The sequence below is a fragment of the Ictidomys tridecemlineatus genome, chromosome 13 (genome assembly GCF_052094955.1).
Source record: "Ictidomys tridecemlineatus isolate mIctTri1 chromosome 13, mIctTri1.hap1, whole genome shotgun sequence".
Classification (NCBI taxonomy): Eukaryota; Metazoa; Chordata; class Mammalia; order Rodentia; family Sciuridae; genus Ictidomys; species Ictidomys tridecemlineatus.
In genome coordinates this window covers 34,654,992-34,676,800 of record NC_135489.1, presented here as the reverse complement: position 1 = coordinate 34,676,800, position 21,809 = coordinate 34,654,992, and the positions used below count along the sequence as shown (strand labels likewise).

General features: G+C 39.2%; 1 protein-coding gene across 1 annotated transcript in view; it reads right to left on the bottom strand.

Annotated features, from left to right (window-relative positions):
- The window catches only part of Tpgs2 (tubulin polyglutamylase complex subunit 2), a 35,059-nt gene that overhangs the window by 6,313 nt on the left and 6,937 nt on the right, over nt 1-21,809 (bottom strand). Inside the window, exons 2-4 of the mRNA XM_078030160.1 lie at nt 20,105-20,184; nt 9,794-9,881; nt 7,653-7,781 (exon numbers count right to left, since the gene is read on the bottom strand). Of these exons, the coding sequence (XP_077886286.1) occupies nt 7,653-7,781; nt 9,794-9,881; nt 20,105-20,184 (297 nt within the window). The remainder of the gene's footprint in view (nt 1-7,652; nt 7,782-9,793; nt 9,882-20,104; nt 20,185-21,809) is intronic.

Genomic DNA, 21,809 nt, shown 5'->3' with positions numbered 1-21,809 from the left:
GTGGGAGTCTATTTCTCCTATTGTTAGGAATTCACCTTATCATCATTCTGCTATGAATTCTAAAATAATTATGACTGCACATGTTCTGGTGTTTTCCTTATGCAAAGTAGGTTTCTTGTAATAGAATGGACATTGTCAGATTGCTTTTCATAAAAGGTCCTTGCTTTTGGAAGACATTTGCAATAGGTACAGAATTCTAGTTTTAACATTTTTTTCTTGAGTATTTTATCTCTCTTGAATTATTTCTAAGTAGACATATATCCTTTGCTCCTTGTATGTAATCTGGCTTTTTCTTCTGGTTGCTTTTAAGATTTTATTTTTTATTCCTTGTTATGGTTTGGCTCTGGAATCTCCCCTAGTTCATGTTGAATGCCTGGTCCCCAATGTAGCAAGGTTCAGAAAGACTTTTAGGAAATGATCAAATGAGGAGAGCTGTAACCTCATCAATTGATTAATCCATTTGATGAATTAATAATGTGAATGAACTACTGGGTGTTAACTATAGCTAGGCGAGGTGATGCTGGAGGAAGTAGGTCACTAGGGGTGTGCCCTTGAGGACTGTATCTTGTCCCTGGCTCCTCTCTCTGCTTCTTGGCTGCCAGGAGAAGAGCTGTTTTCCTCTGCCACCAGGTTACGACTTCATTTCAGGCCCAGAGCAATGGAATAAGCCAACTAAGGACAGAACCTCTGAAACCATGAGCCAAAATAAACTTTTCCTCCTCTCAGTTGTTCTCATCAAGTATTTTATTCACAGCAACAAAAAAACTAATACATCCTCATTTTGAGCAATTTAATTATGATGTTTTTTGGTATCACTTCATGTTTCTTTTTCCTGGTCTAATGAGCTCAGTGAATATATCAGTTTATAATTCCATCAAACTGGTAGATCTTTGGGTCATTATATCTTCAAGTATTATTATTTTCTGACCCCAACCCCTTCTTTCACAGACTCTAATCACACATATACTATACCATTTGTTACTCCCCAGTGCACGGATGCTCTTTTTACTAACTTTTTTTCCTTTCTGTTACTTTGGATAGTCCCTATTGCTGGGTTCTCCATTCTTCTGCAATCTTTTCTTTTTGCCACCGCTAATTTCATCCAATATATTTTTCATCTCAGACTCTAAACTCCAAAAGCTAAACTTGTAATACACAGTTTCCAATCTGTACTTTCAAAGACATACAGAATAAAGTTATAATAACTTTTAATATCTATACATGCTAATTCTAAAATGTGTGTCAATTTAGGGTTGGTTTTGATTAACCTACTTTCCTCCTTATTATAGTTGTATTTTTTTTTTTTTGCATGCCTGATCATCTTTGATTAGGAGCCAAAAAGTGTTAATTTTACATTGTGGGGTGCTAATGATTTTTGTATTTCCATAAATACTCTTTGGGCTTTATTCTTAGACATAGTTACTTGGAAACAGATACTTTGGGCTTTGCTCTTAGATTTGACAGGCAGTATCAATGTAGTGTTTATCAATAGCTAATTATTCCCCTTTCTAAGGCAAGCCCTTCCATGTACTTTAATGCTTTGTGAATCATGAGGCATTTCAGCTTGCTTAGTCTTCTTGGTCCTTTATGAGGACTAGATATTGTTCCCTCTAATTATCTTCAGTGGTTTTTGTCATTGACTTTGGGCAGTTTCTTCATCACATGTGTCTATCAGTTCTTTGCTGAAAACTCAAGGGAACCCCTCATAGAATTCTGGAATTCTCTCTTTAATCAGCTCTCTGTTACTCAATCCTATGAACTCTAGCTGCCTTAATCTATCTGGGCTCACAACTTTGTCATCTCAACTTGGGGAGAACAATGGTCCCTGCCTGGGTTCTTCTTTCTATCCCGTGGACTGGGAACTCTCAAGGAAGTAAACTTGGGAAATTATATGGCTCACCATGATTGTTTCCCATTGCTCATAGCTCACTGTTCTTTGTTGCCTAATGGCAATGTCCTAAAAAACACTTTGTATATTTTGTCTAGGCCTTCCTTTAACTGCTGTGCCAGGTGGGAAGAGAAATTTGGCCTCTGTTACTCCTGCTTGGATGAAATTAGAAGTCTAGCCTGGTGATTCCGCCAAAATTTTAGCAGCCCTGCATGATGCTAAAAGTTGGGACAGGGGGTGGGGGTGGGGTAGTCTGCCCTTAGGTGAAAAGCTGTAAAAAGAGCAAATTCCTGCAGTGAAGTTCCCTTCTGCTAAGTGTAGTTTTACACTCCAGTCTTTGCCTGATTTTGGCTATTCTCCAGACCTTTCAGATAATTGTTTTAAATGTTCTTCTGGATTGTAGAGTATTATCTGCCATTACCTTAGAGCATAACGTCACCATTTGAATCCCCACCCTCCACCTCAAATCTGCAGTACCACTGTTTCACTTCCTCCCCTAAATTTTAGTTTGGTTTTAACTCCATGTATGCATTAGCATCTTGTTGTGTGGCCTATACCTGGGAATACTGGTGGATCTCTTAATGGGACCTGTAATTTGTAATGGTTCTTGTAGCAGGGTTTTGTATCTAGTAATATTTTTAGTAGAAACTATTTTTTTGAAAAGTTATTTACAAAAACAATTTGAGGCCTAGGATAATGTTACTCCCTCTAGGTTGATTTTTTCCCTTTATATAAAAGGGTTTTTTGGGGCTGGGGTTATGGCTCAGTGGAAGAGCGCTTGTCTCGCATGTGTGAGGCCCTGGGTTCGATCCTCAGCACCACATAAAAATAAATAAATAAAACTATTGTGTCTACCTACAACTAAAAAATAAAAAAAATTAAAAAGTTTTTTTTTTGCAATATATTTCACCTATTTTAGCATTCACTCATTTAAATTGTATAATTCAGTGGTTTTTTAGTATATTTACAAAGTTGTGCAATCATTACCATTATTACAATTTTGGGACATTTCTCTAGAGTGAATTTTTATTTGCATCTGCCATTCTCTGAGATTAATAGCCTAGGATTAACTATGCTCAGTTTTGGGATTTAACACTTTCTGGATCACATAAATGACTCACACTGAGCTTCAGTCCATGTGAGTAACAGTTAGTTCTGGTTCATCCTTGCTCCTAGGGTTCAGGTTTTCACTATTCCTTTACAAAGAGCATGGTCCCATCTTTTCCAGGCCCTAGAATCCATTTTATTCCCCTTGCTCATAAATGAGTCAAATTCTCAGCTTTTCAGCAGCCTTTCTTCCTCCTTTGAAGAGGACAGTGTACCTTAGACAAAAGCAACTCCACAATCATCTTCCCTGGATTTCTGTCTTCTTCTGGATGTTGATCTGATATCACACCCTAGCATATTGTTAGCTCTTTGATGCTTTTAGGAAAACAATTGTTAAATTTTGTCCTGCTTTTAAGTCTTCAGCAGGAAGGCTGCTCTGAATAATCTGGCATTACCAGAAGAGGAAGTCTCTTCATCAGTTTAAGAATGTTTCTGGAAGATAATATACAGGTAAGTTTTGCTTTTGCTTTTTTTTTTTTAATCAATTTAGTAGTCTCTATCTTTCAAAAGAGATTCAATCCCATAAAATTTATGTAATGTTTGATTTATTCCTCTCATCTTAATGTTATATATCTTAATTATTAAGTCACTTCCTTTTCTTTTCTTCTTCTTCTTCTTTTTTAAACTCCTATCATTCAACATTTCCCTTATTAGACTGGAAATTTTAGTGGGATGTAATGGCACAACTCTATAATCACTTTAGGAGGATGACATGTTTGAGGCCAACATGGCCAACTTAGCAAGATCCTGTCTCAAAATACTGAGATGATGAGTTTATTCTTATGTACCCCAGACAAAATAGAGCCAGCAGGTCTTGAAAGAGTGTGGGCCTCACTCATGCTTGTGTGTCAGAAATAGAACTATCACAAGGACTTCCTAAAGCCCATCAGGAATTCCTTCGCATCCTAGATGCAGCTCAAACTCATATACTTTGCTCTCTGTACACTTATTTTCTGTTATCAAGGTTTATTCCAAGAAATTATTCAAGACTACTGAAATTCAGATAAGACAACTGCCTAGCAATGGCTGTCTCCACCAATGGGCTAATACCAACTGCTATAATGACCGGATACCAAAGAATCTTATTTCAGGTAAACTTCTCCTTTGGGTCTTTAAAAGCCTGCCCTTACCTCAACCCCTCTGGGTGCACTTACGGCTTTTCACAGCCTCTGCATCCCACATTGGAATTCCCCATTACTCATTCCCAAATAAATGTGAACTTTCCAAGAGCCATCTATCTGTATTTTAGGTTGAGACCTGATTACCTTTGTTTTTTGATAATTAGATCCATGACTGTCTTTATTTGAAAACAATATACCATCATTTCTCTAACCAAATGGGATATACAAAATTCTAAGATGATCCCCAAGATTACTGCCTCCTGGTATATACATCTCACATAATCCTTTCCTCTGAGGGTGGTTTAGGACCTGTGGATATGATGGGCAGTCATTCCCTGGATTGGGCTACATTAAGAAAGTTCACAGCACACTGGGAAGAAATTTTCCTGCTGGCTTAAAAGCTGCCATGATGTGGAAAGGGACATATGGCTTATATCTGAGGGCAGCCTTAACTTGCTTGGAGTGAACCCTGGCTGAAAGTCAGGATTAAAATAGGAACTTAAGTACCACATTGCAAGAAACTAAAAGCAGTCAACCACAGTGAGCCTGGAAGAGACCCCAGTGCCTCCAATGAGATCAGTCGCAGCCAACATTATTTCAGTCACTAGGGTTCAGCTTCAGATAGCTGCATTCTCTGCGTGGCCAGTTGTCAGCTCCTTAAGAGGACCCAGCTGACCTGCAGTTTTATTCTTGATTCATAGAAACTTCTAACAAATAAATAAAACTGATAATAAATTTGTGTAATTTTAAGCTATTAGATTTGTAGCAATCCGTTATACAGGAATAGAAAACTGGCACACCAAAGCTGTTTTCCCCAGCAAGTTGTTGTACTTCTTTCCTAAAGTAAAATAAGATCTTTCATTTGCTACCCCTTCCTTTTTCTCTCAGTTATCCATTATGAGGACCACTGAAACCACTGTTTTGACATTTTGGTACTTTGTTACAATAGCCCTAAGTGGCTTAACAGAAATTTATGGTCTGAAATCAAAGTGTCCAAAGAATATTCCTCTGAGGGCTGTGGAGAAGAATTTCTTCCATACCTCTCTCCTAGCCTTTGGCTGTTTACTGGAAATTTTTGGACTTCTTGTAGAGGAATTGCCCCTACCTCTGCCATCATCTTCAAATGGCATTCATCCAATATATGCTTGTGTCCAAATTTTCTTTTTATAAAGCTCACCCTATTCCAGTATGATCACATCTTTTAATTAAGTCTGTAATTTGGAAATAAGGTCATATTCTAAGGTACTGAGATTTAGGACTTAAATATATCCTTTTTTGGGGGGTGGGGGAAGGGGGCAGAATAGGATTTAACCTAGAATATTTTAACTGCCCTCTCTCTTCACATTTGAATTAAACTGAAATGGGATAGCACCTTTTAGAATATTCTTTGCACTATGCTTAAGAGTTCTTATGTAACACATTTTGAGCCCTTACAACTTCCTTCTTATAACCTGAGGTATATTTAGTCTGTGAACATAGAACTCTTGATTTTCACTCCTTTTTCTCTCGGTAACCTAGAAATGTTTTTCACCATCTTCTAATTCCCACTGATGTCTGATTACTACTCCTGTATAATTTATTCTTTTTGACTAAAAGCTTGCCATTTTTTCCTTATCAGGATATGCTTAGATGTTTGGGGTTTTTTATTGTTCTGATTTAGGTTTAGGTTGAGTTTTTCCTATCTGCAGAGAAATTTTCTTTTGTTAGTATTTATTTATTGCCTTTCCATCTCTTCTTTCTTTGGCACCTATAATTGCAATGAAAGGAGTCTGGATTTATTTTCTACTTCTCATACTCTCCTACTTTTTTTTCTTAAAATTCACTTCTCTAAAATTTACTTACCTATGTTCTATAATATTCATCGCACATAATTTTTCTGTCTAACTCAGGTGTCAATAATATTTGTATTTTCTTCATTTCATTTAGTCAATTGTTTGAGAATCTTTGTAATTTTTTTAATCTATGTCTCTGTGCTGTCTTAAAAATTTCAAATGTTCTTGTGCTTATTTTTGTTTAGATTTTCATCTGTGTGCTCTAGCAGTTTTAGTTCTCTGGTTGTATATTCTAATATTTCTTCTAATGTCTTCCGATTGTCTGCTGAGTACCCTGAGAAAAGTCAGAATTTTTCTATTTACATTTTAATGAGACTTAGATCTAGTTGTTAGACTATTGCAGAAAGCATGAGCACAGCAGGTGCCAGAAGGCCAAGTGGTCTTTATACCTGTAAGTATATAGGAGAAATATGGTCCCTATCCCTGGCTCAGTACTTATCTTGAAGCCCCTCTACAGAGTACTTCTTTTCTTCCAGACTCACGGGCAGGAAAGACATAGTCTGTGTAACTACTTCTTTGCTTTTTAGAGAAACCATATCATACACTTATTAAACCAATGTGAACTTTTCTTACTGCTGGGGATTCCATAGCTTTGAGTGACAGGCTTTTTCTTGGACTTATCACTTTCCAATTTTTGTCTCTGGACTCCTGTCGCACTGTTCTCCATTTGTTTGTCCAGTGGAGGGAGAAAGCCTTACATCAGTTCCCTCTGCCAGAGCTTAAATAAACCCCCAAGACCTAGACGCTAGCTGTCTACTCACTATCCATTCTTCTTTTCTTTCGTAAACCCCAATTGTGCTTGAGGAGGTAATACTGCACAAATAAAAATATCTCCCAAGACTTCTTCAGGTCTAGTTGTCAGAATATAGGTGGCTTTTTGACTCTGTTCTGACCAATGGCTATTGGGAGAGACTTCTGAGAAAAACTGTTTTCAAGATAAAATGAGGAGAGATTTTGCCAAGGGCTTTTTTTTTGGCCATTGTTCTTTGTTTTTTTAACCCTTCCTCTTCCTGTCAGAAACACAGACTTGAACTGGGAGGTAGAGCCCACAATACTCAACCATGAGGATGAAAACCATACCAAAGGCTGGTGCTGCAGGAAGCGAGAGGGAAACTTTCACATTCTCAAGCAGCAACTTTAACCTAGTTCCAGATTTCATGAGAGAAATTAACCACTATTTAGTTACTGTAACTGGGTATCTGTTATAAGCAGCTAGATAATTCTGATAGAAGAAGCCCTCACTTGAGGCTTTAGCAGCTAATAACCCTATGAGCCATTTCACTTAGAAGTAAAAAAGAGCTTTTAAGGTAGGAATGGAGAGGAAAGGGGCTGTATTTAGACTGTCATATTCCCTGAACCCCCCTGATACTTAAGTACTAGGTGAAGCTTAATTTATAACATTTATTCACTCACTCAGCATGTACTCATTAAGTACTTACTGTGTACTTGGTACTGAACCATGAGGAAACAAAACAAAGATGCCAACCTTGATTTGCTTCATTAAAATTTCCTTTGTTGGTATAGGCTGTTGCTGCTGCTGCTGTTTTAACCTTATTTCCATGGTTCTAAGGAGCTATGAGTGGGAAGGGTTTTGGTTTAGTGGAATATAATACAGTGCCACAACCTCTTCCCATGGTCCTCAATATTATAAAAGGGAAGCAAGCAGGTTCATTTCTAACCCAAAGCAGAAGTTCCTCCAGATACCTTCGTATGTATCATCCTCCAGGTCTGCCAGAGTTGGTGCATTAGGAAGTGAATACATGGAAGACTGGTTGAGCTGAGTCAGTTTTGAGATGCTGTTAATTGTCATGCTGCCCAATGGAATGATGTGCTCTATGGAGACATTAAAAAGAATGACAAAAAGTTGACAGCCTAGTTACAATGGTCATCATAAGCCCAGCTATTGTTGGTCACATGACTGAGGCATTTGATAAAAGGTAGGAAGAAGAGGATTAGTCACCACATGGCCCTAAGCACCGGCCTTTCATGCGAAACAAAACAAAACATGAAATCAGGGGCCACAGGCAATGAACAGTCCCTACTACATTAGGGTATGGCTACAGAAAAAGTTTAGAAAAGGATACTCAAGAAGAGCTAGAAAATATGAACTTAGGAACCTCATTTGAAGAGTAAATGACTTAAAAAATATTTCCACTCTCTCTTGCCCTAGTTTAACCAATATGCTGCATAAACAATTATACTTTACAAAGGAGAAACAGCTTTTGATTATATACTGGACTTTTCTCTTATTATAAGTTTTCATGATGGAAAATATCTCTCATCATTTTCCCTTACTCAGTGGAGAGAACTGGCAGCCCTTCTTACTTGGTTCTAGTCTTCTGTGATTAGGGTATAAATAAGGAACAGGAAGACTGCATATTTTCCTTATCTACTGTATAGAATCCTTGACACAGGGTGGCACACGGACTTAAAAATCTGACTTCTAGAAAAACTGGAATGGTTGAAAGCAATAAAACAGCTGGTATAGACCATGGACTGTTTGAGAAGAGACTACTAATAAAATGCTGGAAGCTGCCTCTACTGTCTTTTCTGTTAACAGTGTAAGCTATTCAGTAAAGAATGGGTACAGTAATCATGATAAAAAGACCAGGACTAGGAAGATCAAATTATAGAAAATATTGCAATACGACCAGAGACTCATTTATAAAATAGTCATGTAATATCTCTTCTCTGAGGCAGGCTTGTGAGGGAACTAACCTGCCCTCATAATGTGGGCAGGGAGTGTCTGTCAGTCAATCTAGTCTCTGTCCCCTGTCTATTGCTCCAGATCCCAAAGGCCATAGCCATGGTATAAGGGAAGGTACTGCTGGTGACACATAACTTTTAGGCCATTGAAAAAACAATTCTAAGTAAAAACTAAAGTTAAATGTTCACTAGTAAGCTATTAGAATTCTGGTTCTCTGGTCAGCTATGGGAGACAGTCATAAAGGCTTCAGGAATCACCAAAAAAAGGTAATTCATATATGTGGGCAGGAGGTGGAAGCAGGAAAGAAAAGTCAGTTCTGTGAAGCAGAAGTCTCTCCTCCTTTGGGTCAGCAATGGGGAGGTTTAGGGTACTTCCTAAGATCTAAGCAAATATGGGGATGGGGATGTTGCTGGAGTGGGAGGCAATAAAAGCCAACAGGGATGAGGACTGGCAAGTCTATGTCAGGAATGGGCTGGACTCCGGCAGCTAAATCAGAATTTCCTAGCTTATGAACTTCTTTAAGTCCTCATCTAAATGTGCAGTAGCTGCAAGCTCTACTCTGTACGAAGTTGAGAGTCCCTACACCCATTATGCAAATGTATTAGTCTAGATACATTTAAAGCAAGATAACGTCCTACAAACTGAGGCAGATGGTGACTGAGGCTGAGGTGGTACAGGAAGAGAAAGGTAAGGTTCTGATTTGAGGGTTAGAGCACTGAAGTCTTCACAATGGTATGAATAAAGGAAGAGTCTGAAAGAGAGGGACACCTGCTCCCAGGGACCATGGGTCTTTCCTGCAGGTTACTCTGAGAAGTCTGCTCTGAAGTGAGGCTAGCAGTTCTATTTTTTTTGTGTAATAATTAATGTTTTCTTCCACTCTATTCCAACCCTATTTATAGGAAGCCTCTAAATTAAGCTCACAGGCCAGTACCAGCTAGACACTGGAACAGGGTAGAAGTAGGTAAAGTACTAGATATCTGTTAGCTTTAGGAGAAAAATCACAGCTTCTGAATGTGGTACTCAAAAACCCAGAAAAACTGTGTAGATTGAAAGACTCATAAGTTGTGAGTGCCCAGAGTTGTCCCACCCAACCTCTCCACCAGGGCAATGTTCCCCAACAGCAAGGAGGATGACTTACCATCCAGTTTCACACTCCATGTCATATGGAAGCCATTGGTCATTAGGTAAAAGTTCTTCAGATCCTCAGGCATCACACAGTTATTTTTCTAGAATCACAAAGCAACCGAGCATGAAGTCGGGGCTAGGAAGGAGGGTGTAGGCCAATGCCTCAAATTGCTGGGGGCATGATTCACCATATTCAGATCTCTGAAACAGAAAGACTAATAATTATCTATAAAACTATTAGACAGGTATTGGGGCTTGCAAATGGAGTTATCACCCCCTCCCCTTTGTTTTACTTCACTAGATAAAGCAGATTAGGTGTCTGCTCTGCCACAATATGCCCTAATGGCCAGTTGGAAAAGAAGCTCAAAGGGAACAAGCTGAGGAGACAGGGGAATGTGATGAGAGAGGAGGCCTTAGTAGTCTGACAACATTGGAGCAAGGCAATCATTATCAGGAATTTCAGATCCATTCTCTTATATTACTTTCTGAAATAAATTATTGGACAAATAAGAACATCTTAAAAATAAACTCCTTTTTAACTCTGTCCAAACTTTTATCTTATTGGATCCTTCTAAGTTGTGATACCATTATGTATGTCAAGTTCACTTTAGATCATACTGTCAATTCTAGGCATCCAATGGATGGGGAAGTATTATGTAGCAGGAAAATCTGAGTTCGCTTCCTGATTTTTGTCATGTATGTTGAGTGATCCTGAGCGACCTTGAGCATGTTGTTTTAACCCTATGAATTAAGACTAAATCTACAAAACACTGGAGGTGAGGGATATAAGCTTGTCAGGAAGTGGACTAAGAAATTATGATTTTAGCTATAGCATCTTCAAGAATGATAAGTGTGAGGACAGTTTTAAGCTTGCAGGTGATTTTAAGCAATACTTTTAAAAATTATTAAATAGACAACTACTCTCATTTTAATGAATCAAGTTTTAAATTTCCTTTCAGAACTAGTATATGGACTCTGACCAGATTTTTTTTCCCCCTCTTGTTACCACCCAACTCCCAATCTCACAGATGTGGAAGTGAAGGGATTTGCTTAGGTTAATTTATTTCCTACTTAGTAAGTTATATGGAGTTTGGGGCTTTCTCTTAGTGCCTCCTGTATGGCTACATTCTCTCTTTGCAGAGAGAAAAAACATACATACAAAATGCCTTTCTCCCACTCCCAGGATCCTTGCAAAGGAAGCCTACAGTTAATGCTATTCTGACAAGATTTGTGCTCCTATGCTCCAGAAGATCAGCATCCACTTGAAGATTTTGATCACCAGTACCATCTAGTGGTAGAGATAAGAAAATAGCTACCTATCAGTTTTTTTTTTTTTTGTTTTTTTTTTTGGGTGGTACTAGGGATTGAAACCAGGGGTATTTTAAAACTTAGCTGTATCTCTAGTCCTTTTTACTTTTTATATTGAAATAGGGTCTCACTAAGTTGTCTAGGCTGAACCTCCTGCTTCTGCTTCCTGAGTCACTGGGATTATGGACCTGTACCACTAACTCATAACTACCAGCCATTCTTAATGGGGCTTCCATGAGATTCCAGAAGAGGAGGACAGGTAGACTACCTGGCATTGTTCATCTTCAATTTAGGCTGAAGAATTTCAGTAGTAGTATTTACACATTTGTTACAGCATTTCTTTCACCCCAAAATGAAATTTTAGTGTTTTATACCAGAATTTTTAAAAATATTCAAAATTCATAAAATAGTAAAAAAGTGAAATCAAATAATAGATTTTAAAAGCTTATATATAATTATCAAATGAATCAAATTCATGAAAAACATTAAATCTATACTGTCTGATATAATGGCTGGTAGGACCTGGCCCTGTTGCATATCTTTCTGCCCCATGAACCTGAGGTCTTACAGTGTTTCCGTTCTTTCCTACAGTGTTTAGCTTTTCTGAGTGGGATTTTCAGGATACTGCTGCTTTTGGTGGCTCCTATGCCCTGGTCAGCAATTCAAATTACTGCCAATAAAGCAATCTGCCCACTTTCGAGAGCTTCTCTCCATACAGACTTACGATCAGCCTTCTTTTTGGAGGGATGTGGAGGATATGAAAGGGGGAAGGAAGAAGACAGGCAGAAGGTGAATGGAAGAGGGGCATCTTCAAATTGGAGGGAGAATTTAAAAATGAAAAAGGGAGAATAACCCTGCTGACCAGAATCTAGAATGACAGCTAACTGCCACAACAGGGTACTGCTCTCTCTAGTCCAATGATGATTCTGTCACATAACTGCTAATTTCCAACATTTTCCCCTCCTTCCAAGGAGGCTAACTGCAATAGTTTCTTAAGATACTATAAAGAATAAACCATAAACTGTTATTACTTCATCAGCTGTGGGAGCCATCAACTAGAATCCCAGAAAACTCTGATGAAAGCTGCCTGAGCCTGAAGCAAAGTGCTGTCCACTGTCTCCTGCTTATCTTCATTACTTCTGGACAATCCACAGTTCTCTCCTACTTTAGTGGCGACATCATCTGGGAAGGGAGCTGGGCAACAAATGCAGAATCAGGTCAGCAAAGGGACCAGAGGATGGAAATTAGTGTTTCTGGAGGGCTTGTCCTTGCTGAGTAGTTTTCAACTACAGCCAGACAAAGGAATGCCCATGAAACCCACCAAGAAGAAGAACTAAAATATTACTGGAAACATGAAGCACTGAGCGTAAGTGCATCTAATGAAACTTTTTGGGGGGAAGACAGTCCTCTATTTAGAAGGAAAACCTGGTCTGTAGAGGGATGACAGAATTCTCAAATATTCTCAAAGTCCCTCCTAAGGAAAGGCAGAGGGTTCATTAGAAACTATTATTTTGTTGAGTAGGATATAAGAATTTGGGACCAAACCAAACTGCTTAAGACCAAGAGGAGAGGAAGCATACTTTGCTCCAAATCCTTTCTCTACAGCAATATCAGTTTCCCTGTAAAAACACATGGTATAGTATAGATTTTCCAGGGACGCCATGACAGTCTTCAGAACAGTAATGCCTCCAGGCCTAATTAATCATCAGGCATCACGTTTTACAAGGAGTGGAAGTTGTGGTATTGGAGGAGAAAGCTTCCTATCTATAGCTTCCTTGGTTTAAAGCTCCTGGGTGTAGTAGTCTCAGGATTGAAATGAAGGACTATGGAAAAGCAGCCAGGTGGTTGACTCTGACTATTGTGTTTTATCTAATTCAGTCATTTATCCAATATTTATTGTCTGTTATAGAGTAAATACTGTGCTGGGCATTAGAATCAGGAAATAAGCAATGTATAGAGGAGGCTGTACCAGACACATGGGTTGCTTATACAAATCCACCTTTTTCTTCCTTCTTGACAAAACCCTCATTTTGCTTGAGATAGCATGTGTCTTGTTAAATATTTACTTTTAAGACATCCTCTGCAGTTAGTGCTTGACATTAAGATGTAAACACAAGTCCAAAGAGGTTTTCAAGAAAACTTTCTCTCTCCTATTAAAAGGTGATGGATGTGGCTGAAGACACACCCCTCACCTCTTCTTCCTGCCTTGAGCTTGGACATGATAGTTAGGGCTCTTGGTAGTCATCTGGCCACCATAAAGGAAAAGGACAAAAGAATTCCAGATACAATGGCTTATCACTGTTAGGGCTGATGAACCAATTCCAACTGTCTACATCAGTACTTACTACCTGCGATCTGGTAAGTGTTCTGCAGCTGTGGGGTGTGGGGGGACATTAAAGAAGAGAGAGGTAGGACAAAAATAAGAACAGGCAATGCTTTAGAATTCAAGGAAGAAGATTTATGGTTAATTAAGATGGCTCACTAGAGGTGCCTGGCACACTTCTCTCCATAATAAAGGAAGTGTCTCAAACACTTCAGTGAAGTGCTAGAATACAGTGGGGATATGGCAGAGACCTTACAGAGCACAGTGATATACAATGGTTTTTAAGTACACGACATCTACCATTCCTTCTCTAGACCAACTCTAAATTAAGAGGGACTTTGCTTGACAGGGAAAGGGTAATAAGCAGGAGGTTCTAAGCAATATTCACTCATGCCATGGCCATCTGAGACATTTGCTCTTGGAGGAGCCTGTAGCCCTCAGAGGCCCGAAGCTGAGTTTGGGAAGTTGCTAGCTTACCACGCAAGTGCACTATCCTAGAGAAAAAGAGCCCAGCCCCCTACATTGTGCCCTTACCCAGCCCCTACCTAGGCTCCTGCTGAACAGCAACATTTTGAAACCTTTCTACCCAGGGTCCTGTGGAGAAGCCAGGCAGCTGTCCCCAGAAACCTGGCTGACCTTGCTTTTTAAGCCAGCTAAGTGCCCCACCCACTCACCCTTAGTCCCAGAAAGTAGCTGAGGAGCCCACCTTGAATGGCTCAGCCTAGAGGTCTTGGGAAGCAGACAGGTAGCCCTGCCCATCTAGAAGCTGGGGTGGGCAGGGGAAAGCATCTGAGCAGTCTTCTCTGACTGGCTTGGCTCACTGAGGCACCCCAGGAAGCTGATGGGAAGCCCTACCCATCCTTCTGCAGCCCCAAGAAACAGCTCAACAAACTGCTACCAGAAGCTTGGCCTGTTAAGGTACTGAGAACCATACAAGAGACCCTGCCCATTCTCCTTGGTCCTGGGAAACAACTGGAAAGCCCTCAGAGCAGGCTGGCCTAACAAGGCCCTGTAAAGTCACCTGTGTGGCCCCTTGGATACTAACAGGTACTTGGTCTGAGCCCACTAGTATGCCCCAGTGCCTACGCAGCCCTCAGACTAGCACTCTGCCCCACTGGGCCCACTGGAGTGGCCTTGCCTCCACATGACCCGTGGAAAATGACAGGTTTCTGTACCTGCAACCAGGTGCACTGCACCCAGATGTTCCAATGAACATGTCCCACCATAGAGAGATGCATCCTAGCTAGCAGTCCAATCCCAAATGCCTGCGGTCAAGGCCAAAGAGACATCTGTAGACATGGCTAACTTTGATTACTCCTTAAGATGATACATGGACACAACATTAAAGCACCCACCTGGAATGAAAGTCAATGTAGCATATCCAACCAACATGCTAAGATAAATCACAAAAACTGGAAAATGGAATTATATCAAACTAAAAATCCTGGGTAACAGCAAAGGAAACAAAAGGGTGAAGGGACAACCTACAGAATAGAAATATTTTCAAACTCTTCATCGAAAAAGAGATTAATTCCAGAATACATGTGGAACTCAACAGTAAAAACAAAACAAAAATACAACAAATGCTGGTGAGGATGCAGAGAAAGGAGAATTCTTATATACTGTTGCTGGGAATGTACATTAGTATAGCCATTATGGAGACTGTGGGGAGGTTCTTCAAAAAAACTAAAACAGAACTACTATATGATAAGGCAATCCAACAACTAGGTATATATCCAAAGGAACTGCTCAGTATGTTGAAGAGAGATCGTACTTACATGTTCATTGCAGCACTATTCACAAGAATCAACTTAGTGTCTATCAACAGAGGAATGGATACAGAACATGTGGTATTTATATATAATGGAATATCATTTAGCCACTTGTGGCAAGGTGGACGGAAGTGGGGACATTATGTTAAGTGAATAAGTCAGGCACATAAGGACAAGTAATGCATGTTCTCATTTACATGTGGAAACTAAAAAGTTGATCTCAAAAATGCAGAGAATAGAATAGTGGTTACTAGAGTCTGGAAAGGATGCGGGGGAAGGAGGAAGAGAGGATAGTTAACTGGTACAGGGATGCACTTGCACTCTGTATATATACTGTAGAAAAAGTGAAGCTGAAAAGAAAAAGGATATTCTGCCAAATCATTTGGTCTCTGTGAGCCATAGTTTTGCCATCAGAATTTTTATCTGGGGATTGGAGAATCTAATCCATCAAGAATCATAAAACACTCAGCAACTATGCAATGTCACTGAAATGCTTAATAACAACAACAGGATTCTCCTGGCACCAGGATGCTGTGAGTATTAAGAGGCACATGCTTTCACTGTGCCTGAAAGATGAAAAGCTCAGTAAAGACATTAGGTCTTACTAAATACCAACATTTACACAAGGCAGGTAGCAGGCACAGTGAATGTGAATCATATATAACTGCATAAAGCCAAGCAGATGGAAACTGCTTTTCAAAGACAGAAAGGGTGAAATATATTAAAATGGGAAGAGCCTATTTACTTTTTCTTAGGATCTGGTCATTGAGGTTTTAGTTTTCAATCTTTCTTCCTGGATCTATATCACAAAGTCACAATATATTAGATTATAGCTGGATGAGTCCTTCAGGAACATTGCTTTCAGACCACCTATTATACACATGATAAAGTCACCCAGATAAGTTATAGTACTTACTCAAGGGCCCAGAGCTGGCATTAGACTTCTACTCCAAGCTATTCTCCTCACACCACAGTGCCTCCATAACTTTTCTGCTATGTCATATTTTCAGTGAACTTCCAAGAGAGCTTCCGAAGGGGAAGGGGCAGGGGAAGGGGCAGGGGCAGGGGCAGCAGCAGGGAGCCTCTTCATGGAGGACCTTTTCTAGCTATTTATGTAGTGGTGAATATCCAGCTGTTCTCTGGCACAGGCACTTCTGGAAGCAGGCACAAGTCAGGGGTGGCTCTACCAAGCCTGCTCCTATGGAAACAGGCTCTTCAGTAACCTTTTGAGTGAAGAAAGGGGGAATTCCCAACCAGCTCAAAACTTCTGTTCTCTATTGCTTAATAGACAAAAGTAGGTACAAAATAGTACGTCGTATATTGCCCCATTCTGACTGAAAAATTTATTTAAAAACATTTTTATGCTTTTGAGAATCTGAGAAATTCTCTTCCCAGAAACATGCATGTACCTAACACATCTGATATACATTTCAAAGACTCTAGGGACCACTGGCATTGGGTACTTCTAACCACACACAAAACCAAAATATGCTGACTAGTATGTCTATGTGGTAACATCCTAGAGGACTTTTTGTTGTCTTAATCCTTTTTTTTGTGTTTTCCATTTTTTTTTTATGGTGACCAATGTTTTGTTTATCATGACATAAAAACAGCATCTTAAAACCAAGGTACACACTCCAAATTCTATCTTCTACATTTGATTGTTAACTTTCAAGCAACCCACAGGCCTTCAAAAGCCCAGATCCTCCAAGCACAAGTGAAAAAATATTTTTACATTACTGATACTAATATGGTTTGTACTCCTTAATTAGCATATTTGTACTTTTATTTTAAGTAAAGGATTCAAAGGAAAATTGTAAATAATGTATTTTATTATTCAAGGTACCTTCACAAAAATCCTCCTACTGAGTATGTCTAAGGAGAATGTGCCATTATATATCTCAGTTACTTTAAAAATTTCTTTTTCCTTTCTGACCTGTAATGGCTATTCATCCAGCTCTGTAACTGCATTCTCTAGGTGTCATTCCAAGCTGAACAGGGAACCCCAAAATGGTGCACTGTCCAGGAGGCTGACCATATTTCAATGAGATCCATTGCAGACAATAGCCCTGGGAATTAGTTATGGAAGGTATGCTCCAAATGAGTAAACTATATTATAATTGGTAAAGCCAGGACAAATGGATAGTCTTCTCCTTAAAGAGTTCTGGGGAATATATAGTACAAGAAACAAGGGGAAAAAAAAAAACCACCTTAGAAATTGCTTCATTAAGTAAGTGGAATAATATGTCATAGCCTTAATGGTGTTCTACTTTGTTCTCTCACCCTCCCACACAGGTCTGACAGGATCAGCTAGTTCAACATTTGCTCCAATGTCTGTTTGTATGCTAGTCCCATGTTGTTTTGATTACTCTAACTTTGTGACATATTTTGAAATCCCAGTGTGATACCTCAAGTTTTATTCATTTTGGTCAAGATTGCTTTGGTTATCTCAGGTCTTTTGTGGTTTGACATGAGTCTTAGGATTGTTTTTTCTATTTCTGAAGAATGACATGGAAATTTTGATAGAGATTACATTAATCTGTAAATTGCTTTGGATAGTATGAACATTTTAGTAATAAAGTGAAATAAGTCAGCTACAGAGAAACTAATACGGTATGATTTCACTTACAGTGGAGTCTAGAAAAGGCAAACTCTTAGAAGTAGAGTAGAATGGTGGTTCCCTGAGGTTGGGGGTGTGGAAGGGGAAAGAGGAAACATTGGTTAATGGTTAGAATGAACAAATTCTGGTTCCACTGCACAGCACAGTGACTACAGTTAAAAATGTATATTTCAAAATAGCTAAGAAAGGATTTTAAATATTCTCACCACAAATAAATGCTAAAAATATCTGAGATGAGGGAAATTCTAATTAGCCTGATTGGATCATGCTTATATATATATATAATGTATACATATGTATATATATGTATACATTCCATATATGGAATGTACATATATATATATATATATACACACACACACACATTGAAATATTTGAAATATCACATCAAACCCTATAAATACATAAAATTATTTGTCAATTAAACTTTAAAAAAAAGGAGTTCAACAAATAGACACTATATGAAATTCCCTTTTTCTATTATCAGCTGTGAATTGAAATGGAGGTGGGAGCTGAGAGAGACCTGCGAAAAATTAAGGTGCTGCTGAGCTGAAGTCCTGGAGAAAAACCTCAACTACCAGTTACTGAGCTTCAAGAAAAGCTGCTGCTGGCTCAGTGTGGGAGCAGATCATGCTGGTAGGACTAAACACATAGCCAAGGGCTGCCTGGCTGCTGAGGGCAAGATACCTAGTGTTGTCTTCTATTAGAGAGACAGCCATGCATAGGAGAGAGGGTATGTGTTTAAAGGGAGGCAATTCTGAGCTCGAATTCTGGCTCTGTCACTTGTTAATTGTGGGACACAAAACAATTTCTTTAACCTCTTTGAGCTTCAGTCTCTTCATCTATAAAATGAAGATACCATGACTACTTTGTGGGGTTATAAGTCATTTCATAGAGAATAACTTAGATGATATGTGTTAGCAGATACTTATTAAATCACAGGGTTATTTCTTAGCCACCAGGGCCAGTCAGATCTATTTGCTACTCTACAGCTATTCAAATCTTTCCAAAGCAGAAAACTGAACTTCTCAGTTTCTTACTTTAAACATTTCATTTGCTCTCGAGATAAAAAACAAAAATCCTAATCCATGAAGCCCTAAATGTCCTGGTCCTTGTGATCTTGCTCTCCTGTGCTCCATTTTTATATTTCATGTAATCCTTTCCATCTCAAAGCTCTGGGACATATGGAAAGCCCCTTCTTCCCAGATCCCATCTGCCTGGTTAACAACTTCTCATAGCTTCTTTGGGAAAACCTTTTTTCAACCTCCAGACAAGGTCAGGGTCTGGAAAATTCTCCCTTCATCTGTATTTCACAGTACTCAGTCTACTTTGTAATTATGCTTATAACAATTTGTTGAGAGCCACAGCCAAAGGGGCCCCAGCAAACTTCCAGCTGCCAACAAGCTTCAGACTGCCAGCTGATGATTGGCTCACAGTGGCCCCAGTAACATCTAGCTGATTGGCTCCTCTGCGGTGATGTTCATTGGGCTGTTTCCCTGCCCTTCAGACTGCCAGCTGATGATTGGCTCACAGCAGCCCCAGCAACATCTAGCTGATTGGCTCCTCCACGGAGCTGCTCATTGGGGGACTTCTTTGGCTCCGCCCACGCGACCCAGCCAATCGGCCTCAAGACCAGGAGGATTGTGGGAGGTTGAGAGGCTGGTGTGGGGGAGAGAGGCTTGTGGAAGCCGGTGGTGGCAGTTGGGCTCTGAGGGTTTTTCCCTGGAGCTGTTTTGTTTGGCGTTTGTAGTTCTAAAAATAAAGTTAGTTTCTTTTTGACAAGTGGCTCCTGATTTGTGCCAAGCCAGACTTCGGCAACAATTTATACTGTGTCTTAGTAAGATCAAGAGGAAGAACAATGACTTTTAAAAAAATTACCACTGAATCCCCGGGTTCAATAGCAAACACCACACCTGAACCATTTTTGGAGCTTTAAAGTTTTATTGAATAAATGAAAGACCAGAGGAAAATTGGAAAGCACTAGCTATGGATCTGATTAGTAGTTATTTAGAACACTTAACTATATTCTGGCCTGATACTTAGTAATATGTTTCTTTTCCTATCCTTGTTGGATTTTTAGTGTAGTTGTACATAATTTCCAATATCCACTGCCTTCAAAGGTTTACCAAGGCTGTGGGGGTGGGAAGGGGGAAGACATACTTCATGCAGGGAAAGTGGCCATTCCATAACGAAAGGCAACTGTGGCTGATGTAGAAATAAGTTTTCTGCCCTAACGTTTCCTTCTCAGGGGCATGTAAGTTGACTTCTCTTTGTTGGGAGATGAGGATGGACAACACTTACTTGTTCCCATGAAGAAATCATATGACGTTCAGCAGGTGCCTTTTCTAAGATGGTCACTTCTGTCACACCTGGGGAAGATTCTGGAGGAAGAAAAAGAACATCATGGTCATTATAAGCCTTTAGTACCTCTGTAAAGTTGCAATTGGCCTATTCTCACATTTCTACACTATAGGTTGATTGTTGATGGCTGTCCTAGAACCATCTGGCCCCTCTAATGAGCATTTATATCCCCTGTGACAAAAGTAAAGAAATGGCTGGACACTCAGTCTTGTAACCTAAGACAATGGTACAGTCTACCCGGTGGAAAGAACACCAAAAGAATATACTCACATTCAATCACTACTTATTTAACTTGTTGAAAAGAGAAAAAAGATCTTTTTCTAGTGATTTAACACCAAACTTCTCAGTGAGCTAAATATATATATATATATATATACTTATGAAATGGTGAAAAGAAATAAGGAATAGTAGTACCTCATTAACTATTTTTTAAATATTTTTTTTAGTTGTCAATGGACCTTCATTTTTTTATTGATATGTGGTGCTGAGAATCGAACCTAGTACCTCACACATGCTAGGCAAGTGCTCTGCCACTGAGCCACAACCCCAGTCCCTCATTAACTTTTATAAGATGCAAAACTTGCTAACTTTTCTTCTAAATAAAACTCATCCTGAACATGATATTCTACTCTGAGTTTCAGGGCTTAGAAGCTAAGCTAACATTATGAGAAATGTATTTTTGTCTAGAAATATACTGGGAACAAAATAAGTCATGTCTATCCTCAATGCTGGAAAAGATCTCCAAATAATATGGTCTGTGGAGCTGTGTTTATTACTCTGAGATAAAAGAGAAGTCATCTGGGAATAAAACAGATTCAATATCTCCTTCCATATTCTTCACTTGTTCTATGGTTACTCAGTCTTAAGATTTTTTTTTTTTTTTTGAGAGAGAGAGAGAGAGAGAGAGAGAGAGAGAGAGAGAGAGAGAGAGAGAGAGAAAGAGAGAGAGAGAAGGAGAGAGAGAGAGAAACTTTTTTTTTTTTTTGGTAGATGGACACAACACAATGCCTTTATTTTTATGTGGTACTGAGAATTGAACCTGTGTTGTGCCCATGCTAGGCGAGCGCTCTACTGCTGAGCCACAATCCTAGCCCTTAATTACTTTTTTTTAGTTGTAGTTGAACACAATACCTTTATTTTATTATTTATATATGGTGCTGAAGATCGAAGCCAGGCCTCCCACATGCTAGGAAATCACTCTACCACTGAGCCACAACCCCAGCTCCCAGTCTTAACATTTTGAAGTCCTTAGCCTAAGACATAAAAGTCTGTCATAAAAGCTTTTACGGTTTATGCTAGGCATACTGGCGTATGCCTGTAACCCCTGTGACTTAGGAGGTTGAAGCAGGAGTATTACAAGTTCAAGGTTAGTCTCAGCAACTTAGCAAGGGCCTAAGTAACTTAGTAAGACCCTGTTTTAAAATAAAAAGAGCTGAGGATGTAGCTCAGTGATTAAATTCCTGTGTTTAATCCCCAGTATCCCCCCAAAAAAGAAAGAGAAAAAGAAAAGGTTTTATGGTTTAAATTCTCCACCAAAAAGATATGTTGAAGTCCTGACCTCAGTACCTCAGAATATGACCTCATTTGGAAATAGGCTTATTGCAGATGTAATTAGTGTTGTTATGCTGGAGTAAGGAATAAAGAA